This window comes from Equus przewalskii, chromosome 8 (assembly GCF_037783145.1).
Source record: "Equus przewalskii isolate Varuska chromosome 8, EquPr2, whole genome shotgun sequence".
Taxonomy (NCBI): domain Eukaryota; kingdom Metazoa; phylum Chordata; class Mammalia; order Perissodactyla; family Equidae; genus Equus; species Equus przewalskii.
Genome location: NC_091838.1, coordinates 8,605,958 through 8,625,197, shown reverse-complemented (window position 1 = coordinate 8,625,197; position 19,240 = coordinate 8,605,958). Strand labels below are relative to the sequence as shown.

The 19,240-nt window shown below is 35.5% G+C and overlaps 1 protein-coding gene across 4 annotated transcripts in view; it reads right to left on the bottom strand.

The window, feature by feature from the left end:
• Window positions 1-19,240, bottom strand: part of IL7 (interleukin 7) — a 48,800-nt gene that overhangs the window by 13,915 nt on the left and 15,645 nt on the right. For 2 of the 4 annotated variants that reach the window (XM_008514568.2, XM_070630401.1), the window contains exon 3: window positions 11,164-11,226. The exons of the other annotated variants lie outside the window; for them this stretch is intronic. In XM_008514568.2, the coding sequence (XP_008512790.2) occupies window positions 11,164-11,226 (63 nt within the window). The remainder of the gene's footprint in view (window positions 1-11,163; window positions 11,227-19,240) is intronic. 4 annotated transcript variants of the gene reach the window in all.

The window sequence follows — 19,240 nt, the reverse complement described above, 5'->3', positions numbered from 1 at the left end:
GTAAAAAGCTGAACAAACTGAAGAATCAGCAACTCTTCTTATATCTGTCAGAGAAGTGAGGTCACAGGGCAAACTGCTGCCCCAAATGTCGGAGAGACAGACAGGTGGACACAAATAATCACAATTTACAGGAGCAGAAATCTCCATGGAAACCAGTGCTGGAGTAGAAAAACCTGAACTGCAATTGATGAATTGCTGGAGGCTCAGAGTGGACAAGTCCGAGAGTTAAAAACTCCAAGGACACTCTATCACTGGGGGGCCCCACACTTTTCTGAATTCTACCTGCAGGAATTCTATGAGGTCCTCACAGTGAATATTTGAAAAAAATCCTTTCATGCTTTTGGCAGGGTGAAGGGAAAAGGAACCATTTTGAACTACATCAGAGCATTATGTTCTTAACAAGGCCTGCCCTCATGAGAAACAGTAAACCAGAACCTAACCGGCTGGGGTTTTACCAGAGCCTAACTTATTTGGAGGGAGAGAAACAACCAACCCTAGCCCCCTCTAGCCATCCTGTCTCGCCTAAGAGATGGAGGTTCTGAGAGTCACTGGTAAAGTCTACAGTCCAGGGGCACAGACTCATCAAAAGACTGAGACCTAATCATAGGGCTATAATGTGCTTCCCTTCTCCTCACAGTTTACTGCCGCATCACTAAAAGTCTGCTTACCACTGATCCTTTTACCCAGTACATCATGTCCAGATTTCAACGAAAAATTACAAGGCAAAAAACACAACCTGAAGAGACAGAGCAAGCACCAGAACCAGAGTCAGATACGGCAGAGGTGTTGGAATAATAAGACAGGGAATTTTTAAAAACTATGATTAAGATGCTAAGGGTTTTAATGGGAAAAGTAGACAACATGCAAGAAAATAGACAACCTAAGAAGAGAGATGAAAATTCTAAAAAACAATAAAAAATGCTAGAGATAAAAATCACTATTGTAATAGAATAATGGGTCTTTATTAGACATCCTCAAGGAAAAACTTGAGGATATGACAATGGAAACTTCCAGAACTAAAAAGAGAAAAAAAAAAAAAGGGAGGGGGAACCAGAATACAACACCTAAGAATTGTGGACAACTACAAAATGTGTAACATATACATGGTGGGAATATCAGAAGGAGAAGAAAGAGAGAAAGGAATAGAAGCAATATGTGAAGCAACATTGACTGAGAACTTTCCCCAAATTAATGCCAAACACTAAACCACAGAACCAGGAACATCACAGAACACCAAGCAGGGTAAATGCCCAAATCCTCTACCTAGGCATATCATATGCAAACTTTAGAAAATCAAAGATAAAGGAAAAGTCTTGAAAGAAGCCATGATGGGAGGGGAACCTTACTTATAGAGGAGCAAAGATAAGAATTACATCCAAGTTTTCCTCAGAAACCTTGCAAGCAAGAAGAGAGTGAAGTGAACTGTTCAAAGTGTTGAGAGAAGCAAACCACCGACCTAGAATTTATTATACCCTGGGAAGTTATCTTTCGAAAGGGAAAAAGTAAAGAGTTTCTCAGACAAACAAAAATTGAATTTATTGGCAGTAGACCTGCCTTGAAAGGAATGTCAAAAAAAAGTTCTTTAGAGAGAAGGAAAATGATATAGATCAGAAACTCAGATCTACATAAAGAAAGGAAGAGCTTAAGAGAATGAATAAATGAAGATACAATAAAAACTTTCTTAATCTAACAGCTCATTCAAAATAATATTAGCAACAATACCTTCAATTTTATATATATATATAATGCATACATATATAAGCGAAATAAATGAAAGCAATTATACAAGGAACGTGAGGGGAGAAGGAGGGAATTAGGAATGTGTTTTTATTTTAAGGTACTTGTACTACCCGTGAAGTGGTCTAGTGTTATTTGAAAGTGGGCTTGCATTAGTTGTAAATATATATAGCAAATCATGGGGCAACCACCAATAAAAGTAAAAACCGTATAATTGCTATGCTACGAGAGGAGAGAAAATGGAATCATATAAAATGTCAAAAACACAAAAGGCAAAAAAAGTGTGGAAGACAAAAATAGAAATAAAGAACAAACAAAAACGGTAAAAAAAAAAATGGTAGCTATTAATCTAACTATATCAATAACCACTTTAAATGTCAATAATCTGAATATACCAATTAAAAGACAGAGATTGGTCCTTGCCCCCTCAGGCAGCAATCAGTCTGTAGATTGCATGCGGTGGGAACAATTTTAATTGAATTGAGGACTGAGGTAGCAGGAAGAAAGTTTATGGAAAGAGGAGAGAAAAGAGCGAAAGAGAGAGTGGTATCTCAGTCATGATGGTAAAAGTTGACTTTTTAAACTTAACGAATATTCACTTAATAAGTTAAAAGATCCAGGTGTGCTTTTAGGCACTGGACTCCGAGGATGAGAAAGTATTCTTATGGAGCTTTCAATTACAGCTTTGAGCGTGTATTTCTGTACAAGACACAAAACTTACCTACATATTTTTCCTGTTCTCTCAAGGATCCTTTGAGTTCAGTACTATTCTCCCTTTATTACACTGGGATATAATATACAGTTTCTTCCAAGAAACTGAGGCATAAGGAGATAGAGTAATTTGCCCAAAGTCACAGTTACTGGACAGCAGAATCAAGACTTTATGCCCAGGCCATCTGATTCTAGAACCCTTTTGCATAACTGCAATGCTGTAACTCACTTCTTTTGGAATAATTATGTGACATATTTGTCATACAATGGGAACTTTTCAGTACAGAGAGGTAGGCCAATGTTTCAAGAAGAAGAATGGACAACTAATTAAGTCAAAATCTAGTCAAAGAGGCGGCCATGTGGAATAAAGTGTCAAGAATATTTTTAAAGTTAGTTTTAGAATGCAGGAAGATAAATCTCTTTCTCCCAGATAGAAAGGAATGAGAAGATGAGTGTAATTCTAAGAATTTTTGCTCTAGTATTGCCATGTTTTGTATGGTATAAAAAGGTTGTGAATAGAGTCTCTTTGCTGTTTACAATACCTTTTCATTAAAATCAAATCTTCTTCTTTGTTCTCGTTAGTATTACTTTTGAATTATATTTTATTTGTAGGGTGACCACACATCCCAGTTTTCTGGGACCATTCTGGATTATGGCAGAATGGCAACCTGTTTGGATAGCTTCCTCTTGCATCCTTAAAAGTGTTCTATTTTGAGCAATAAATTATTTGGTCACTCTATTTGTATTAGACTACTTTGATTTTGATTTGCACGATATAGTTTTCCCATCTTTTTATTCTTTTAGTTATTTTGAACATAAAAAATATTTTTCTGTCAAATATATTGCTTGCTTGTCATTATTCAAACAATACTGAGATGTATGATGAAAACTTTTCAATTTCTCTCCACTGCCCCCACTAGAATCACACATTTGAGGTGATTAATATTAGCAATTTGATAAGACTATCTTTCTTGCTGAAAAAACCTACACATATGTGTAATGTGCATACAAGCACACAAAATTCACACATATACATGCATATATAGGGCTTATGAAGGTATTTTTTCATTTTCAATTTTTTAAAAAAAATTGGATGATAGCATATACATTACTCTTCAACCTGTTTTGTATTATTTTCACTTTATATCATGGCCATGATTCTAGGTCAAACACATCTAGAACATTTTTTTCACAACTGCATAATATTCCACATTAAGTGTACTTGACAGTTTATTCAACACTTCTCTTATTGATGAACAATCAAGTCGATATTTGCTCTTACAAAAAATACGTATATATATATTTGTATGCATATATTATCTCCTTTTGTATTAATGCTTGCATTTCTGTAGAATTGGTTCCAATAATTGAGATTTGCTGAAGAAAATGGCATACTGATTTTAAAAATCATTCATGCTTCCAGTAGCAAATGAGGGAGCCCATTTGTCACATCCTTGCCAGATGTCATCAGACTTTAACATTTTTATCAGTCCTGATATGTGAGAATTTGTGCCTCGTTGTAACTCGAATTTGCATTTCCATAACTCCTAGAGGATGAGCATCATTTCACTTTAATTGACAATGTGCATTTCCTTTCCTATGAGTAGCCTGTTCTTATGCACTTTCTTAGGTTGTTTGTCTTTTAATGATCAGTTTGTATATTTTATATTAGGAATTTAAAAACATTTTCTATGTTTTATTTCAGGTGTATCTCGCATGTACTGTATCCATATAATGTATTTTTACAATTAGTCTTAATTTCAGAGTTTAAAATAATTCATATTTATTGTCAGATATTCATTACTATTTTTTAATTCTCCTTTTCATTTGTTTTGTCATTTTGGTATATAAAAGAAAGTTCTTTTAGAACTGTTTTCCAAAAAACAAATTACAATTATATTCTCTCTCAATTTAACTAGTAAACATATCTATTGGTTATTCAATATCAGACAAGGGGTTTATCATTGTTTTTACTTTCTCTCAATCCTTCTGTATCCATGTGCTTTGTATATTATTAGTTTTTAGGTGAAACATGTTATCGTTGTGTTTCTGTATTTACAATAACTACCTAGACATCACTAAATAGTTCAGTATTTAACAGTAGTCATTTTATATGATCATGTCTCTATCATTGATATGTATTGATATCTTGCTTGCCTAGACTAATCTTAGAGTCAGGTTTTTGTTGTTATGGTTTTAGATAAGGAAGTTGTATCCTTACTGAGCTCTAGGCATCATTATTTTCCTTTGCACATTGAATAAAATTTGCCTAGGTCTAGGATTGTGGACTCATGCTCTTGTTATCACAAATCTTGACAGAAAAATTGGAGGGTAGCCTAATCTTATTTTCCTTTATTGGAAACCCTTCCTCCTTATTCTTCCAAGAAGGATGCTTACTTGAAAAGTTTCTCCTTCATACATCCTTTTGTTTGTCTCGTTTTATTGTTTGCTAATAATCAACAGACTCTATATATATTTTTTTAAATACGGAAATAGATCTCTCTACAATTCTGGAATTTTTGCTTCTATTTCATTTGTTATTTTTTCACCAGAATCATTTGTTATTCATAGATTAGCTCTCTGGACTCTGTCTATGGTATCAATTACCTTCTCTTAATTATATAAATGCACATATATACAGACTAATAGGTATGTATATGCATATATGTTTGTGTGTGAAATAGAGAGAGAAAAAGAGAGGGAAGGAAAGAGAAAGAGCGATGGGTAGGAAGATAATATGTCTAGTTATATAAGGTCCTTGCCTTTTCTCTTAGGGAGACCTTTACATGTGTGTCCATGCAATGATTACACATAAAGTCACTCTTCTTTCTTATACACACATTAATATAATATAAACCTTTAACTCCTTACTGATGGAAATTAACTCCTCTCAAAGTACCATGTTGTTTCTGAAATGCCCCGTGCTATTATCTAATGTGTGCTCTGTAATAAACTCAAGTTCTTCCATTTGGTCTCCTCAACTTGCTGTCAAGATCTGCCTCTAGAGATGATGACTTTCATGAAATCACCACTTTCCTGGGTAAAGCAGATTCTCTAGTGACAACCACTGATGGTCTCACTCCAGTTGTGGGGAGGGATCATAACCCTTATTATGTCCAAAGCATTTTCTTAACTGTTGGAACTCCAAACACTCCTATTGTAATGGACATTGTGGTTTTCTTTCCATATCTTATCTATTCTTCCCCTCTTCATTATTTAGCACTCATGTGTTTTTTTTATGGAACGTAATCTCACTCCCGCCTCTGGGTTGGGCTTTGATCGTCTGAGACTTAGATACTAAGTCAATAAGGGTTATCCCATCTCCCCCGCCAGAGCAACTGGTCAAATAACCAAGGTCTAAAGAAATCAGGGCCTTGGTGTTCCACTGGCATAAGGATTGTTTCATAGTAATGCAATCAGAGTACAGCTAGGACCTTGGCTCATTAGTTACAGGGAAGAGAATACTCATTCTCCTGGATCTGAAAGATGCTAAAAACTCTGGTTAGTACTGGCAGGACGGCATGAAGCTGAAGACACCTGGAGAAATGCAGCGTGAAAAGAATTGTAAAGCTGAAGTTCTGACTAAGCCACAGATGAAAGCACTCAACTGCTGGACTTTTCAGTTATATAAGCCAATAAATACTCTTTAATGTTTAAGTTCGTCTATGTTCAGTTTTGTACTACTTGTAAGTAAAAGCGTACTAATGCATATACCTTCTTCAGCCTGGAGGATTTCATAAGCGATACCCTGGATTCTGGCTGCTCTAAAAACAGCCACCCTTCTCGTGCAGCTACTTCTGCCAATATTAAGTCTGTGCTTGCTCCTGCCCCACCTTCACATGGTCAGGGGAAGCTCACCCTTAGCATGAGAACGGCTCTACTTCTCTCTTAACTGAGATTTTTAGAGCAACTCATTTCTAGCCCTAAAGAGAGGAGGGAGTTCCTCCTCCAGTAAAAACAAAACAAAAAAAACTGTGTCACATTTCCTATCCTAGGAATGACCTCTTCCTGGGAGGATTGATGGTGTAAACAATACCCAACACAACAACAATCACCATCACCATTACACTCTATAGTCCCAGATAAAGCAGATTCACAAAGTGAGAAAACAAATGATAGTCAGAGCTAGCACAAAAACACAGGTTTGCCCAGTTACTAAGACCATGCTTTTTCTGCTACCCCAAGTTTCCCATCTAAGTAATGTGAACTTGAGTAAAAATTTTCAATCCACAAAGTTTAACAGGAGAGTTGAGAATATAAGTTCTAGAGAAAAAGCCAAGCAAATATATTGTTTTCTAAATCCTGAACCCTGTGTGCATGACATAGCTTATAATCTTTTTTGTTTGCTTATTCATTCATTTATGTGTCTACTTAAAAAAATTATTGGATGTATATGCATATTCACATTTTATGCATAAACTATAGAGCGATAACTGCCTTAATAGTAGTCAAGATAAAATGCTATAAAAGGAAGATTACTTTTGACTGGTCTTATGAATGAAGTATAACCTGAGCTTGACCTTAAAGGCTACTTAAATTTTAATTTGTGAATATCTGGGGTGGAAAACAAGAGAAGTAATAAATTCCAGAAGGGGAGAACACAGAGCAAAGGCACTATGGTACAAAAATGTGGGGCTCATTTGGGAAATAGTAAGTAGTCTGGTTTGGTTATGGTTGAGGGAGTGTAAGGGCAATGTAAAGTGGTAATTAGGCTAGAAATGCAGACTGGGAGTAGATTATGCTTCCGGAACACCAGATAAGGTATTAGTCCTGCATTCAACAGACAATCAGTGGTAAACCACAGAAAACTGTTGGGCAGGGAAGAGCCATGATTTCAGCTCTGCCTTACGATGATTTTCATGTTGGGGACGCAGTCATACTGTACTGCTGACTGTGATGCTTATCTGCTTTGCGTGGAGAAGCAAATTAGGTGGTGGCTAGATGTAAATTATGGGAAAAATACAGTGTAAGGAGGCAAATATAAATTATGTGAAAAATACAGAAGAATCAGAAGGCTGTTTGTTAGAATTTTGTCTCACTGGAAATGTACAACCAGGGTAAGTCCAGCTAAATAAAGGAACTGACTCCAATTTGGAGACAGCTACTATGTAAACAGGTATTCTTTAGTTTAGAATAGTCACTGTGAAACAAATGGTGAGTTAATCAACTCCAAACTTATAATCACATTCTACGTTTTCTAACAAAAAAAGTACATACAAATATTTGTGCACTCAACTATATTTGCCCTGTCTAAGATTTTGGATTTCTCTATTTCTGAGAATTCATCCTCGATGCACAGGTTTGGGGAAGATAACAGATATCGAGTACATGCAAAGACCAGACAGCAGATCCTTATCGAATCCTGTATTTCTGGCCTTCCCTTCACCTACTGCCCAACTTTGTTAGGTTAATAAGGTGGGTGGAAAGAGGAGCACAAATTTTTTGGCTTTACCATTTATTCATTGTTACAACAACTAATATATATTAATTATGCTCTGACATTCAAGAAACAGAAGATATTTAATAGAGTAATTTAATAGCCAAAATGTGTTTCCTACTGTATTTTATGCTGAAATTCTAAGGTCAATAATAACTGTATGTTGATTAATCAAAGCTCTGAGCCTACCAAAGTGTGATTTGTTAATTCTCCAGTCCTTTCTATGACCAGGAGCAGCCCATGCAAAACAGTTCTAATGACGTTTATTGTCACCTTCCTTCTCATTTAACTTACACATATAAAACAGCAATGTTTCATATTGTATGTCTCCATAGTACATAAACAATAGCATAAATAGAAAGTTAAATGCTTTAACAATTAATACCGATGGTCATTCACTGTGTAAAACATGCTAGGAATAAAAGCAAAGGACACCAATCTAAAAATAACATTGAAAATGACTATACGATCAAATATGATGTTTCAAAATAATACATGAAAGTGCCCCTAAAATGATTTTAGGAAGAAGAGTTAGGTAAGAAAACCTGTAATTATCAGTTTCCACTTATGAAAATACCTCTGTAGAATTTCCTTGATGAGGCTCAATTCAAGAAAAATCAAACAACCAGCAAAATTCATTAGAATTACTTATATGTTACGAATACAGAACAAAGGAGGACCCCAAAAGAGGGTAATGAATAAATCCTAGTTGTTAAACCCATTCTTTATCTTGCGGAAAATTGTATACGCGTTGGATGCCTTTTCTTGAGGTGAATATATATTTTCTATTCAAGGGATGTCTTTCCAGTGTTACCACACACCCTAGATACAAACTTGTGTTTTACTGATTTGTGTTAATCAAGCTTGGGGATAAGAAATGGTGTTCCAGGAACTGTATGATTCAACAATTGGCAGATTTCACTAAATATCAATGTCCATGTCAAATATAGGCACTGAATAATTATTGAAACCTGGCGTCATATCCACCTATAGTTGGTATAGTGCCACAGGTCATAAGTTACGCTTACGTACTCTAAGTGCATAGGAGTGTTATAAAAGATATACATAAAAGTTTCATACTGAGCATCCATTGTCTGCTTTTTCTAAATAGACTGTGATCCTACATCAGTGTAATGGAAAGAACATGAAACAGGGTGTGGATATCTGCATCTGAATATTTCCACTATAGGCATTAAATAATTTTTCAGCAGTAATAGACCTCAAAGATTAGGCAAGCAAAAATTCTGATTTTATGAATTAGAAAAGTGAGACCCTACAGCAATTAATTGACTTGTCCAAAGTCTCAAAGTCAAAGCGGCAAAGCTAGGACTCTGACCCAAACATTTTCATTTCCAGACCAGTTCTCTAACTCGAGCACTGTGCTGACGTGCTGTAGCCTCTCTTTGAATTTCCGCAGCTGTAAAATGAACGTGCTGAACTTGAGCAATGGTTTCCACACCCTGCGTTCTGTGTAATCCTGGGATTTCCACAGGATGACTCAGGGGCTACTTGGAAATGGTCATAATATAATGCAGAAGAGTCATGGCTTGGGGCCTCATTGGAGTTCTGTATAGAATTCATTTGAAAAAAATTTCATGGATAAAGAAAAATTTGAAAACCACAATTATCAACGACCCATTTCTAAGTTCTATAAATGTGAAATCATCATGCGTACATTTGAATTTTAGTAGAATTTCAGTCTCGTAAATCTAACAACTTCTAGCCATTTAAAAATATCACAGGTTTTTATTTGCTTCTGTGCTTAAGGATGTGAAATAGGAAATGTGGAAGGCGTTGTTGCAGACATACTATTTCTAACATGAATAATATTATGAGGCATCGTTTGTTGACTGCTTACCAAATTCCAGGCATTGTTTCATCAGCTTTACATATATTAATTCACTTAATTCTTATAATAACCTCATGAAATGTGGGTACTAAATTTATCCCCATTTTAGAAATAAGGAAACTAAAGTATAAAAAGATGAAGTAATTTATCCAATGTCACATAGCTAGTAAGTGGCAGATTCAGGCTGAATATTCACATGGGGTCCACTGGGTCATGACATAAATAGGTTCATTATAAATCACTCATGGTCAGATTAGAACATATATGTGGTCTTCATGGTGCACAGTAACCGTTTATCTCTACAAACTACATTTCTAACCTCATGGTCTTCACCACCAGTGATGGTCAGTGAATTAGTAACTTGCATAAATAATCTCTGTTAATAGGAAACTGCTGAAGCACACAAGTGATTATTATGTGATCTGCAATGTCTACAACATCTTGGCTGGTTATCCGGCTGAGAAACCTTTAAATGCACGTGCTAAAGAGTCCAGATTCTATAAAACTGACACTATTGCCAGATCTAATACTGACATAGATCTGGCTTCAAAAATTTAAAAATTACCAAGACAGTAATTCTCACGAAATAGCTATTAAAGCATGGGAGTATTAGAAGCACCATTATCCTCAAAGATAAAATGCACTGATTTATAGAAGCCTGGCCAGATATGAGTAAGCCAAGTCTTTACAATAATAGGCACCTATAAAAAGGGAATTCCTCTGTCACTGGGACAGACTTTGTAGTCATGATGTGGCTCTAGCATTCATCTCATTGCCCCTACTCAGAAAGGCCTCTTCTTTCTCTCTCCAGCTGCTGGGAGCCATTTCAGTCCCATTACTCTTTTCGGGAACTTGGCTTTGTGAACTCCATCCACTCACTTAGTATTTACTGCTTTTTATTTACTTGTTCCTAGTGCAAGAACTACATTTTATCAATCTTCAAGTTTTCCATTGTATTTTCATATGATCGAAAAATGACTGATTGAATGACAATATCACTAGTCACACACACCCAAACTTTCAGAGGACCTCAGCCGCCCTTTGTAAACTTTGAATGCTGAAATAACCCATCTTTCTAAACGCAAACAGCCCAGGTTTCCTTCCACATGGCCATGTAGAGAAAACAGGGCTATCTGATCCATCCACAGCTTTTAGCTTATGCTTTTTCTTTCTGTTTTTGATTTCTGTTGCAGCTACAAGGTATCAAGACAGAAAACCAGTGCAACAGAGTCTGATATCCTTGCTCGTCCTGACATCTGTACAGGTCCCAACAGTACAAAGGCCTGAGGTCCCAAATTTATAATTCTTTAATTCATACTTATATGCCCAGCATTGTTTCCAAAGAGATTTGCAATAGCAGGGTACTCGGATCTGAAAGTGGTGCCAATCCTGACACTGTCCTCCAGAGTAAACTTTCCCCAACAAATACCGTGAATCTGGTGTTGAGTCCAGGGGACGAGTCAAGATTCCGTTCTGTCCTGATGAATTCCCCCTGTCAGTGGATATCAGTCAGGAACAATTCAGTCTTTCATAAAGAGTCTAATATCATGGGACCTCAAAAAATAAGAGGTTGGGTTCTTAATCTCATTCTGCCCAGGAAACTATCTATGGAAATGTAATTATTTCCATTGTGCATACCAAAGGATGTTGGATTTGGAGAATTTATGTAGCCATAATATAAGCACTGCTAGTCTTATTTTTTAAGTAATTAATTAATTAATTTTATTTTACTTTTTTAAGAATAGACTTTATTTTTCAAAACAGTTTTAGGTTTACAGAAAAGCTACAAAAAAGGACAGAGAGTTCACATATATCCTGTCCCCTCCGTCCACGGTTTCCCCTATTATTAATGTCTTGCGTTACAGTGGTACCTTTGTCACAATCCATGAATCAATATTGTCACATTATTATTCACTTATGCTCACAGTTTACATTAGGATTCACTCTTTGTGCTGTAAAGTTCTTTGGGTTTTGACAAATGTATGTCATGTATCCACCATTACAGTGTCATATGGAATAGTTTCACTGCTCTAAAATTACCCTGTGCACCACCTATTCATTCCTTTCTCCCTCCCTCCCCAAACTCTGGCAAACGCTAATCTTTTCACTCCATAGTTTTGCCATTTCTAGAATATCATATAGTTAAAATCATATAGTATGTAGCCCTTTAAGAATGGATTCTTTCACACAATATGCATTTAAGCTACCACTATGTCCTTTCGTGGCTGGACAGCTCATTTCTTTTGTTTTGTTTTGTTTTTCTTTTGCTGAGGAAGATTTGCCCTGAGCTAACATCTGTGCTAATCTCCCTCTGTTTTGTGTATGGGTCACTGCCACAGCATGGCCGCCAACAAATGGCATAGGTCCACGTCCTGGAACCAAACCCAGGCCACCAAAGTGGAGTGCACCGAACTTAAACACTAGGCCACAGGGCCAGCCATTATAGCTCATTTCTTTTTATCATTGATTATATTCCACAGAATGAATGTACCGCATTTTGTTTATCCATTCACCTGCTGAAGGATGTCTTAGTTACTTCCATTTTTGGCAATTTTGAATAAATAAAGCCTCCATGAACACTAGCATGGCAGTTTTAGTGCAGACATTAGTTGTCAACTCATTTGGGTAAATACGTAGCAGCATGATTGTATGGTATGCCTATGTTTAACTTCGTAAGAAACTGCCAAACTGTCTTCTGAAGTGGCTGTGCCATTTGGCATTCCCAATGGCAATGAATGAGAGCACTTTGCTCCACATCCTTGCCAGTATTTGGCGTGTGAGTGTTTTAGATTTTAGGCATTCATTAGATATGTCGTGCTATCTCGTTTTGATTTACAATTCCCTAATCACATATGATCTTGAGCATCTTTTCATATGTTTATTTGCTATGCATATATCTTATTTGGCAAGGTGTCTGTTCAGGTATTTTGCCCCTTTTTTATTGGATTCTTTCTTTTGTTATTGTTGTTTTAACAGTTCTTTGGATATTTTGAATACAAGTCCTTTATAAGTCTCTCGCAAATATTTTCTCCCAGTCTGTGGCTTGTCTCTTAACAGTGTCTTTCTCAAGAGTTTTAATTTTAATCAAGTTCAACTTCATTTTTTTCTTTCATGGATTATACCATAGGCTGTTGTATCTAGAAAGTTATCATCAAATCCAAAGTTATCTAGCTTTTTTTCCTATGTTATTTTCTATGATTTTTAAAGTTTTGTGTTTTGCATTTATACCTATAATCCATTTTTGAGTCAATTTTCGTAAAAGGTATGAGGTCTGTTTTTGTGTGTGTGGATGTCCTGTTGTTTCAGCACTATGTGTTTAAAAGACTATCTTTTCTCCCTTTGTCAAAATCAGTTGACTACATTAACGTTGGTCTCTTCTGGGCTCTCTATTCTGTTCTATTGGATTGTCTATTCTTTCACCAATATCACACCATTTTGATTACTCTAGCTTTATAATAAGTCTTGAATTTGGGTAGTATCAATACTCTGACTTTGTTTTCCTTTTCCATATTGTGTTGGCTGTTCTCGGTCTTTTGACATTTCACATACACTTTAGATTCAGGTTGTTGATAGACACAGAATAACCTGCTGGATTTTGATGGGAATTAAACTTATCAAGTCAGAAAGAATTGCCATCTTAACAATATTGAGTCTTCCTATCCATGTACATGGAATATCTCTCCATTTATTTAGCTCTTCTTTGATTTCTTCCATCAGAGTTTATAGTTTTCCTTCTATAGATACTGTATGTATTTGGTTAGAAGATTTTATACCTAAGTATTTAATTTTTTTAATGTTAATGTCAATGGCATTGTATTTTTAATTTGAAATGCTGATTGCTCATTACTGATATGATGAAAAGCAATTGTCTTTTGTATATTAGCCTTGTATCCTGCAACCTTGCTATAATAGCTTATTTATTCCAGGAGTCCTTTTGTTGATTCTTCTGTATTTTCTATGAAGACAGTCATCATCTGTAAACAGAAACTGCTTTATTTCTTCTGTATATCTTTTATTTCCTTTTCTTGTCTTATTGGATTAGCTAGGACTTCCCAAATGATGTTGAATAGGAGTGGTGAGAGGCTCCATCATTAACTTTTTTTTTTTTTTAAAGATTTTATTTTTATTTTTTTTTTCCTTTTTCTCCCCAAAGCCCCCCGGTACATAGTTGTATATTCTTTGTTGTGGGTCCATCTAGTTGTGGCATGTGGGACACTGCCTCAGCGTGGTTTGATGAGCAGTGCCATGTGTGCTCCCAGGACTCGAACCAACGAAACACTGGGCTGCCTGCAGCGGAGCGCGCGAACTTAACCACTCAGCCATGGGGCCAGCCCCCTCCATCATTAACTTTTGCTTGATCTTAAGGGAAAGCCTCTAGTTTCTCACCAGTAAGTATGATGTCAGCTGTAGGCTTTTTATAACTGAATGTTATCAGTTTGCATAAATTACTCTCTATTCCTACTTTGCAGACAGTGTTTATAATGAATCCCTGTTGGGTTTTGTCAAATCCTTTTCCTGTATCTATTGATATAATATGATTTTTCTACTTTAGCCTGTTGATGTAATAAGTCACATTAATTGTTTTTCAAATGTTGGACCAACGTTGCATGCCTGAATAAATCCCACTTATTTATGATGTATAATTATTTTAATACATTGTTGCATTTAATTTGCTAATATTTTATTGAGGATTTTTTCCATTTATGTTCACAGAAATACTCGCCTAGAGCTTTCCTTCTTATAATGTCATTGTCAGGTTTTGGAGTTAGAGTTATGCTGGCCTCATAGAATGAGTTAGTATTCCTTCTGTTTCTATTTTTGGAAGAGTTTGTAGAGAATTGGTATGCTTTCTTCCTTAAATGTTTGGTAGAATTCACTAGTAAAACCATCTGGACCTGGCATTTTGTGTTTTCAAAAGTTATTAATTGTTGATTCAACTTCTGTAATAAATATAGGCCTAACCAGATCATCTATTTCTTCTTGTGTGAGTTTTGGTCATTTGTGTCTTTTAAGGAATTGGTCCATTCATCTAAATTATTGAATTTGTGGACACAGACTTGTTCCCAATTGTATTAGTTAAGGTTCTCAAGAGAAATAGAACCAACAGGATATATATAAATACACACATATAACTTACATATAAACAGAGAGAGGTTTATCCTAAGGAATTGGCTCCTGTGATTGTGGAGGCTGGCAAGTTCAAACTCTGCAGGGTAGGCTGGTAGGCTGGAAGCCCACAGAAGGTGACATTGTAGTCTTGAGTCTGAAGGCAGTCTGGAGGCAGAATTCCTTCTTCCTTAGGGGAATTCAGTCTTTTCTCTGACAGCCTTCAAATGATTGAATGATGTCTTTGTCTACTCAGGTTTCTACAACAAAATACCATAAACTGGGGGGCTTAACCAACAGACATTTATTTCTCACAGTTCTGGAGGCTGGAGAGTCCAAGACCAAGGCGCCAGTTACCTTGGTTCCTGGTGGGAATCGTCTTCCTGTCTTGTAGAGGATCATCTTCTCCTGTGTACTCACATGATGGAAAGAGGAAGCTCTGGTGTTCCCTCCTCTTCTTATAAGGGCACTAATCCCATCGGGGGGCTCCACCCTCATTACCTCATCTAACACTAATTACCTCACAAAGTCCTCACCTCCAAATATCATCAAATTGGAGGTTAGGGTCTCAATATATGAATTTTGGGAGAACACAAATATTCAGTCCATAACAAACGAGGACCACCACATCATGAAGGATAACCTGTTTTTCTAATAGTCTATTGATTTAAATGTTAATGACATCTACAAAATACCTTCACAGTAACATTTAGACTAGTGTTTGACCAAACAACTGGTTAGCATAGCCTAGCCAAGTTGACACATAAAATTAACCATCACAATAATATTCCTTTGTTATCCTGTTAATACCCATGAGATTAGTAGAGATGGTCTTTTATTTCTAATATTAGTAATTTGTGTCTGTTTTTTCATTTTCTAGGTTAGCCTGGCTAGAGAGAGGTTTACCAATTTTATTGATCTTTCCAAAGAACGAGATGTTAGTTTCACTGATTTTCTCTATTAATATCTTGTTTTCAATTTCTTCTCTAATTTTTGTTATTTCTTTGCTTCTGATTAATTTAGTTTTAATTTGCTCTCTCTTTTCTATTTTCCTAATATGGAAGCTTAGATTATTGACTTATATTCGTCTTTTTTTCTAATGTATGCATTCAATGCTCTAAGTACTGCTTTCAATGTGTCCCACAGATTTTGTTAATGTGTATTTTCTTTTCATTTAATTTAAAATATTTTAAAATTTCTCTTAAGACTTCTTCTTTCATCCACATGTTATCTAAAAGTGTGTTGTTTAATCTCCAAACATTTTGAGATTTTTCCATATATCTTTCTGTTATTGATTTCCATTTTAATTATGTTTTAATCTGAGAATATCGTTTGCATGATTTCTAGTTTTAAAAAATTTGTTAAGGTGTGTTTTATGACCCAGAATGTGTTCAACTTTGGTGAATATTCCATGTGAGCTTGAAGAAAATGTGTATTGTGCTGTTGTTGGATGAAGTATTTTATAAATGTCAATTAGGTCCTGTTACTTTATAGTGCTTTTTATTTTAACTATATCCTTACTGATTTTTATGCCTACTGAATATGCAGATTACTGATAGAAGGGTGTTGAGGTCTCCAAAGCTGGTGTTAGGCACAAACACCTTAAGCATCGTTATGTCCTCTTGGAGAATTGACTCCTTTATTATGCCTTTCTCTATCCCCGATAGTTACTTTGTCTGAAATGAATATAGCTATTCCAGCTTTCTTTTGATTAGTGTTAACATGGTGTATCATCCCCCATCTTTTTATTTTTAATCTAAGTGTGTCTTTATATTTAAAGTGGGTTTCTTGTAGCAAACATATAGCTGGGTCTTATTTTTTCTTTTACCCACTCAGTCTCTTTTAATTGGTGTATTTTTATTTCATTCTTATAACTGAAAAAAGTCATTAATAGACCAAAAAGACTTGCCTCTTAAAAGATAACTTCTCTTGTTAAATTGCAACTGATTCAGTCATAATGCTAAATTATATACACAGGAAATGTCTTTTATCTTCTAGCATAACGATTATAATGAAGAACTAATTTAATTTTTATTTTAGTCAATTTACATCATCTTTTCTCTGTTAATTACAGGTATTTAACAATAATATATTTAGACATATTTTTAAAGTAATATTGGACTAGAATTTGATCATTTATATTCTTGGCCACCACTGTTAACAAACCAATCAAATGCAAGATCAATGTCTGATAGGCACTTGAGAAGAGACTTTAAAGTATTAAAGAGTTTTTGAAAAGGAGAGAGAGAATCAGATTTAGGTTTTGGAATGATAGCTCAGTGCCAGCAAAGAAGACAGATGCGTCCTGGAGGCAGGGAGATGAGCCAGGGACCTACTGAAGGCCAGAGATATGTGACGCTATGGTAGTGGAAGTCAATGGAGTGAATGACTTACACAGGTGTTAAGGAATTATACTAATCTATAGGATTTAGTGATGGATGAGATGAAGGAGTGAGAGTGTCAGGGATAATTCCAGGCTTTCAGGATTGAATGACTGGGCCATGCAAATGCTGTTATCTAAGACAGAGAATGTAGAAACAGAAACAGGCTAAAAGTGATGATAGTCCTCCTTTATGCATGACGTGCCACAGGACATCTGGGTAGAGATTTTCTAATTGATATTTCAATTAACCAGTTCTAAAGTTTGTGAAAGATATGTACACTTGAGGGTATTTGAGAGCTATCTATGCAAAGGCAGAAGCTGAATCTGTGAGGGCTCCTAGAATAGAAATAGAGATGGAGCTAAAGATATTGAAAATTGTAAAAGCCAATTATAACCTATTAGTCATTAGATCTTATGAACAGTACTTTATGTTCCTGTAATTAGACTGAGTCATTCCTAGAAAGTATTTGGCCATCTCTGGCAGCCTTTATATTTTTACCCAGCCTCTGTTTTGGTGACTAAAAGTTGTATCATCCAATCATATGAGTTATGTTTAGCCAAAACAATTTTTTATGAAAAAATGATATTGTACAACATCCAAAACTAGTTCATATTGGATATCAGAAAACTATGTGACATTTGATTCATAACAAATTTCCAAAGAAACAGATCTTCAAGAAAAAAGACTTCCTAGCCTATTTGAAACAAGTTCTGGTTCTCATTAACTTATAGTGTTGATTTACAGTTCATATATTATTTATCATATATTATTGCGATTCATATTATTATTTCTGTAAAAAACTAAGTATGTGCAAGGTTCTGTACTGAGCATTCTGTGAGATACAAAGATGAATCAAACATAAATGGCCCGTAAGATATAGATTAGTATGGGGAAATAAGATGCATACTTAGGTAAGTATACAAGTACAGAATTAAGAATCACAGACAATTTTATAATGAAATTAAGAAAACAACCCCATTTACAGTAGCATCAAAGACACATAAGACGCTTAGGAATAAACTTAGCAAAAGAAGTTCAAAGCTTACAGTATGAAAACTACAAAACATTGTTGAAATAAATTAAGGAAGATCTAAATAAATGGGAAAACATCGCATGTCCATGGATCAGAAGCACTGTTATGCATTGTTAAAAAGACAATATCCCCCCAAACTGATCTACAGTTGCAACAAAATCCCTATCAGAATCCCATTGACTTCCTAGAAATTGACAAGCTGATTCTAAAATTCATATGGAATTGCAAGGGACCTGAAATAGTCAAAACGATCTTGAAAAAGAACAAACTAGAAGCACTCACACTTCTGATTTGAAAACTTACTTCAAAGTAATGGTAATAGAGACAGCATGGTACTGGCACGCAACAAATATATACACAAATGGAATAGAATTGGAGAGTACAGAAATAAACCCATACTTCTATGGCCAACTGATTTTTTGACAAGGGTGCCAAGATATTCAATGGGGGAAAGAATAGTCCTTTCTTCTCCAAATATGGCTTATTTGTTGCTTTATAAAATAATTATTTCTGAATTAATTTCACTCCAGTCCTTGATTATATGTTCACTGGAGACAGCTTATTATTATCGTCGTGGTGGTTGCTATTTGGAAGCATAATGTTTGACACAGATCATTGCACATAGTTGGGGATTGATAAATATTTATGAAAGGAGGAAAATAATCAAGACAGGACAGTAATGAAGGAAGAAAGAAAGGGAAAGAAGAAGAAAATAAAACATGATTTTTCCCACGTTTCAAAAATGTAAGCACTATGAGGGACCCCAGAGATAACTTAATTTCCACATTTTATAGGGGATTGAAAAGTCCCAAAGAGGTTAAATGAGGTATCCAAGATCGCAGTGCTTGCTAATAACATAGCTAGTAACAAATTAGTTCTGATCCTCACCCAGTGTCCCTGCCTGCAATGCTGTTTCACTGAAAAGCAATCATCAGGTCAAGGGTATCAGTGAGAATATATTTCTCCATGCCTCAGAAGATTGT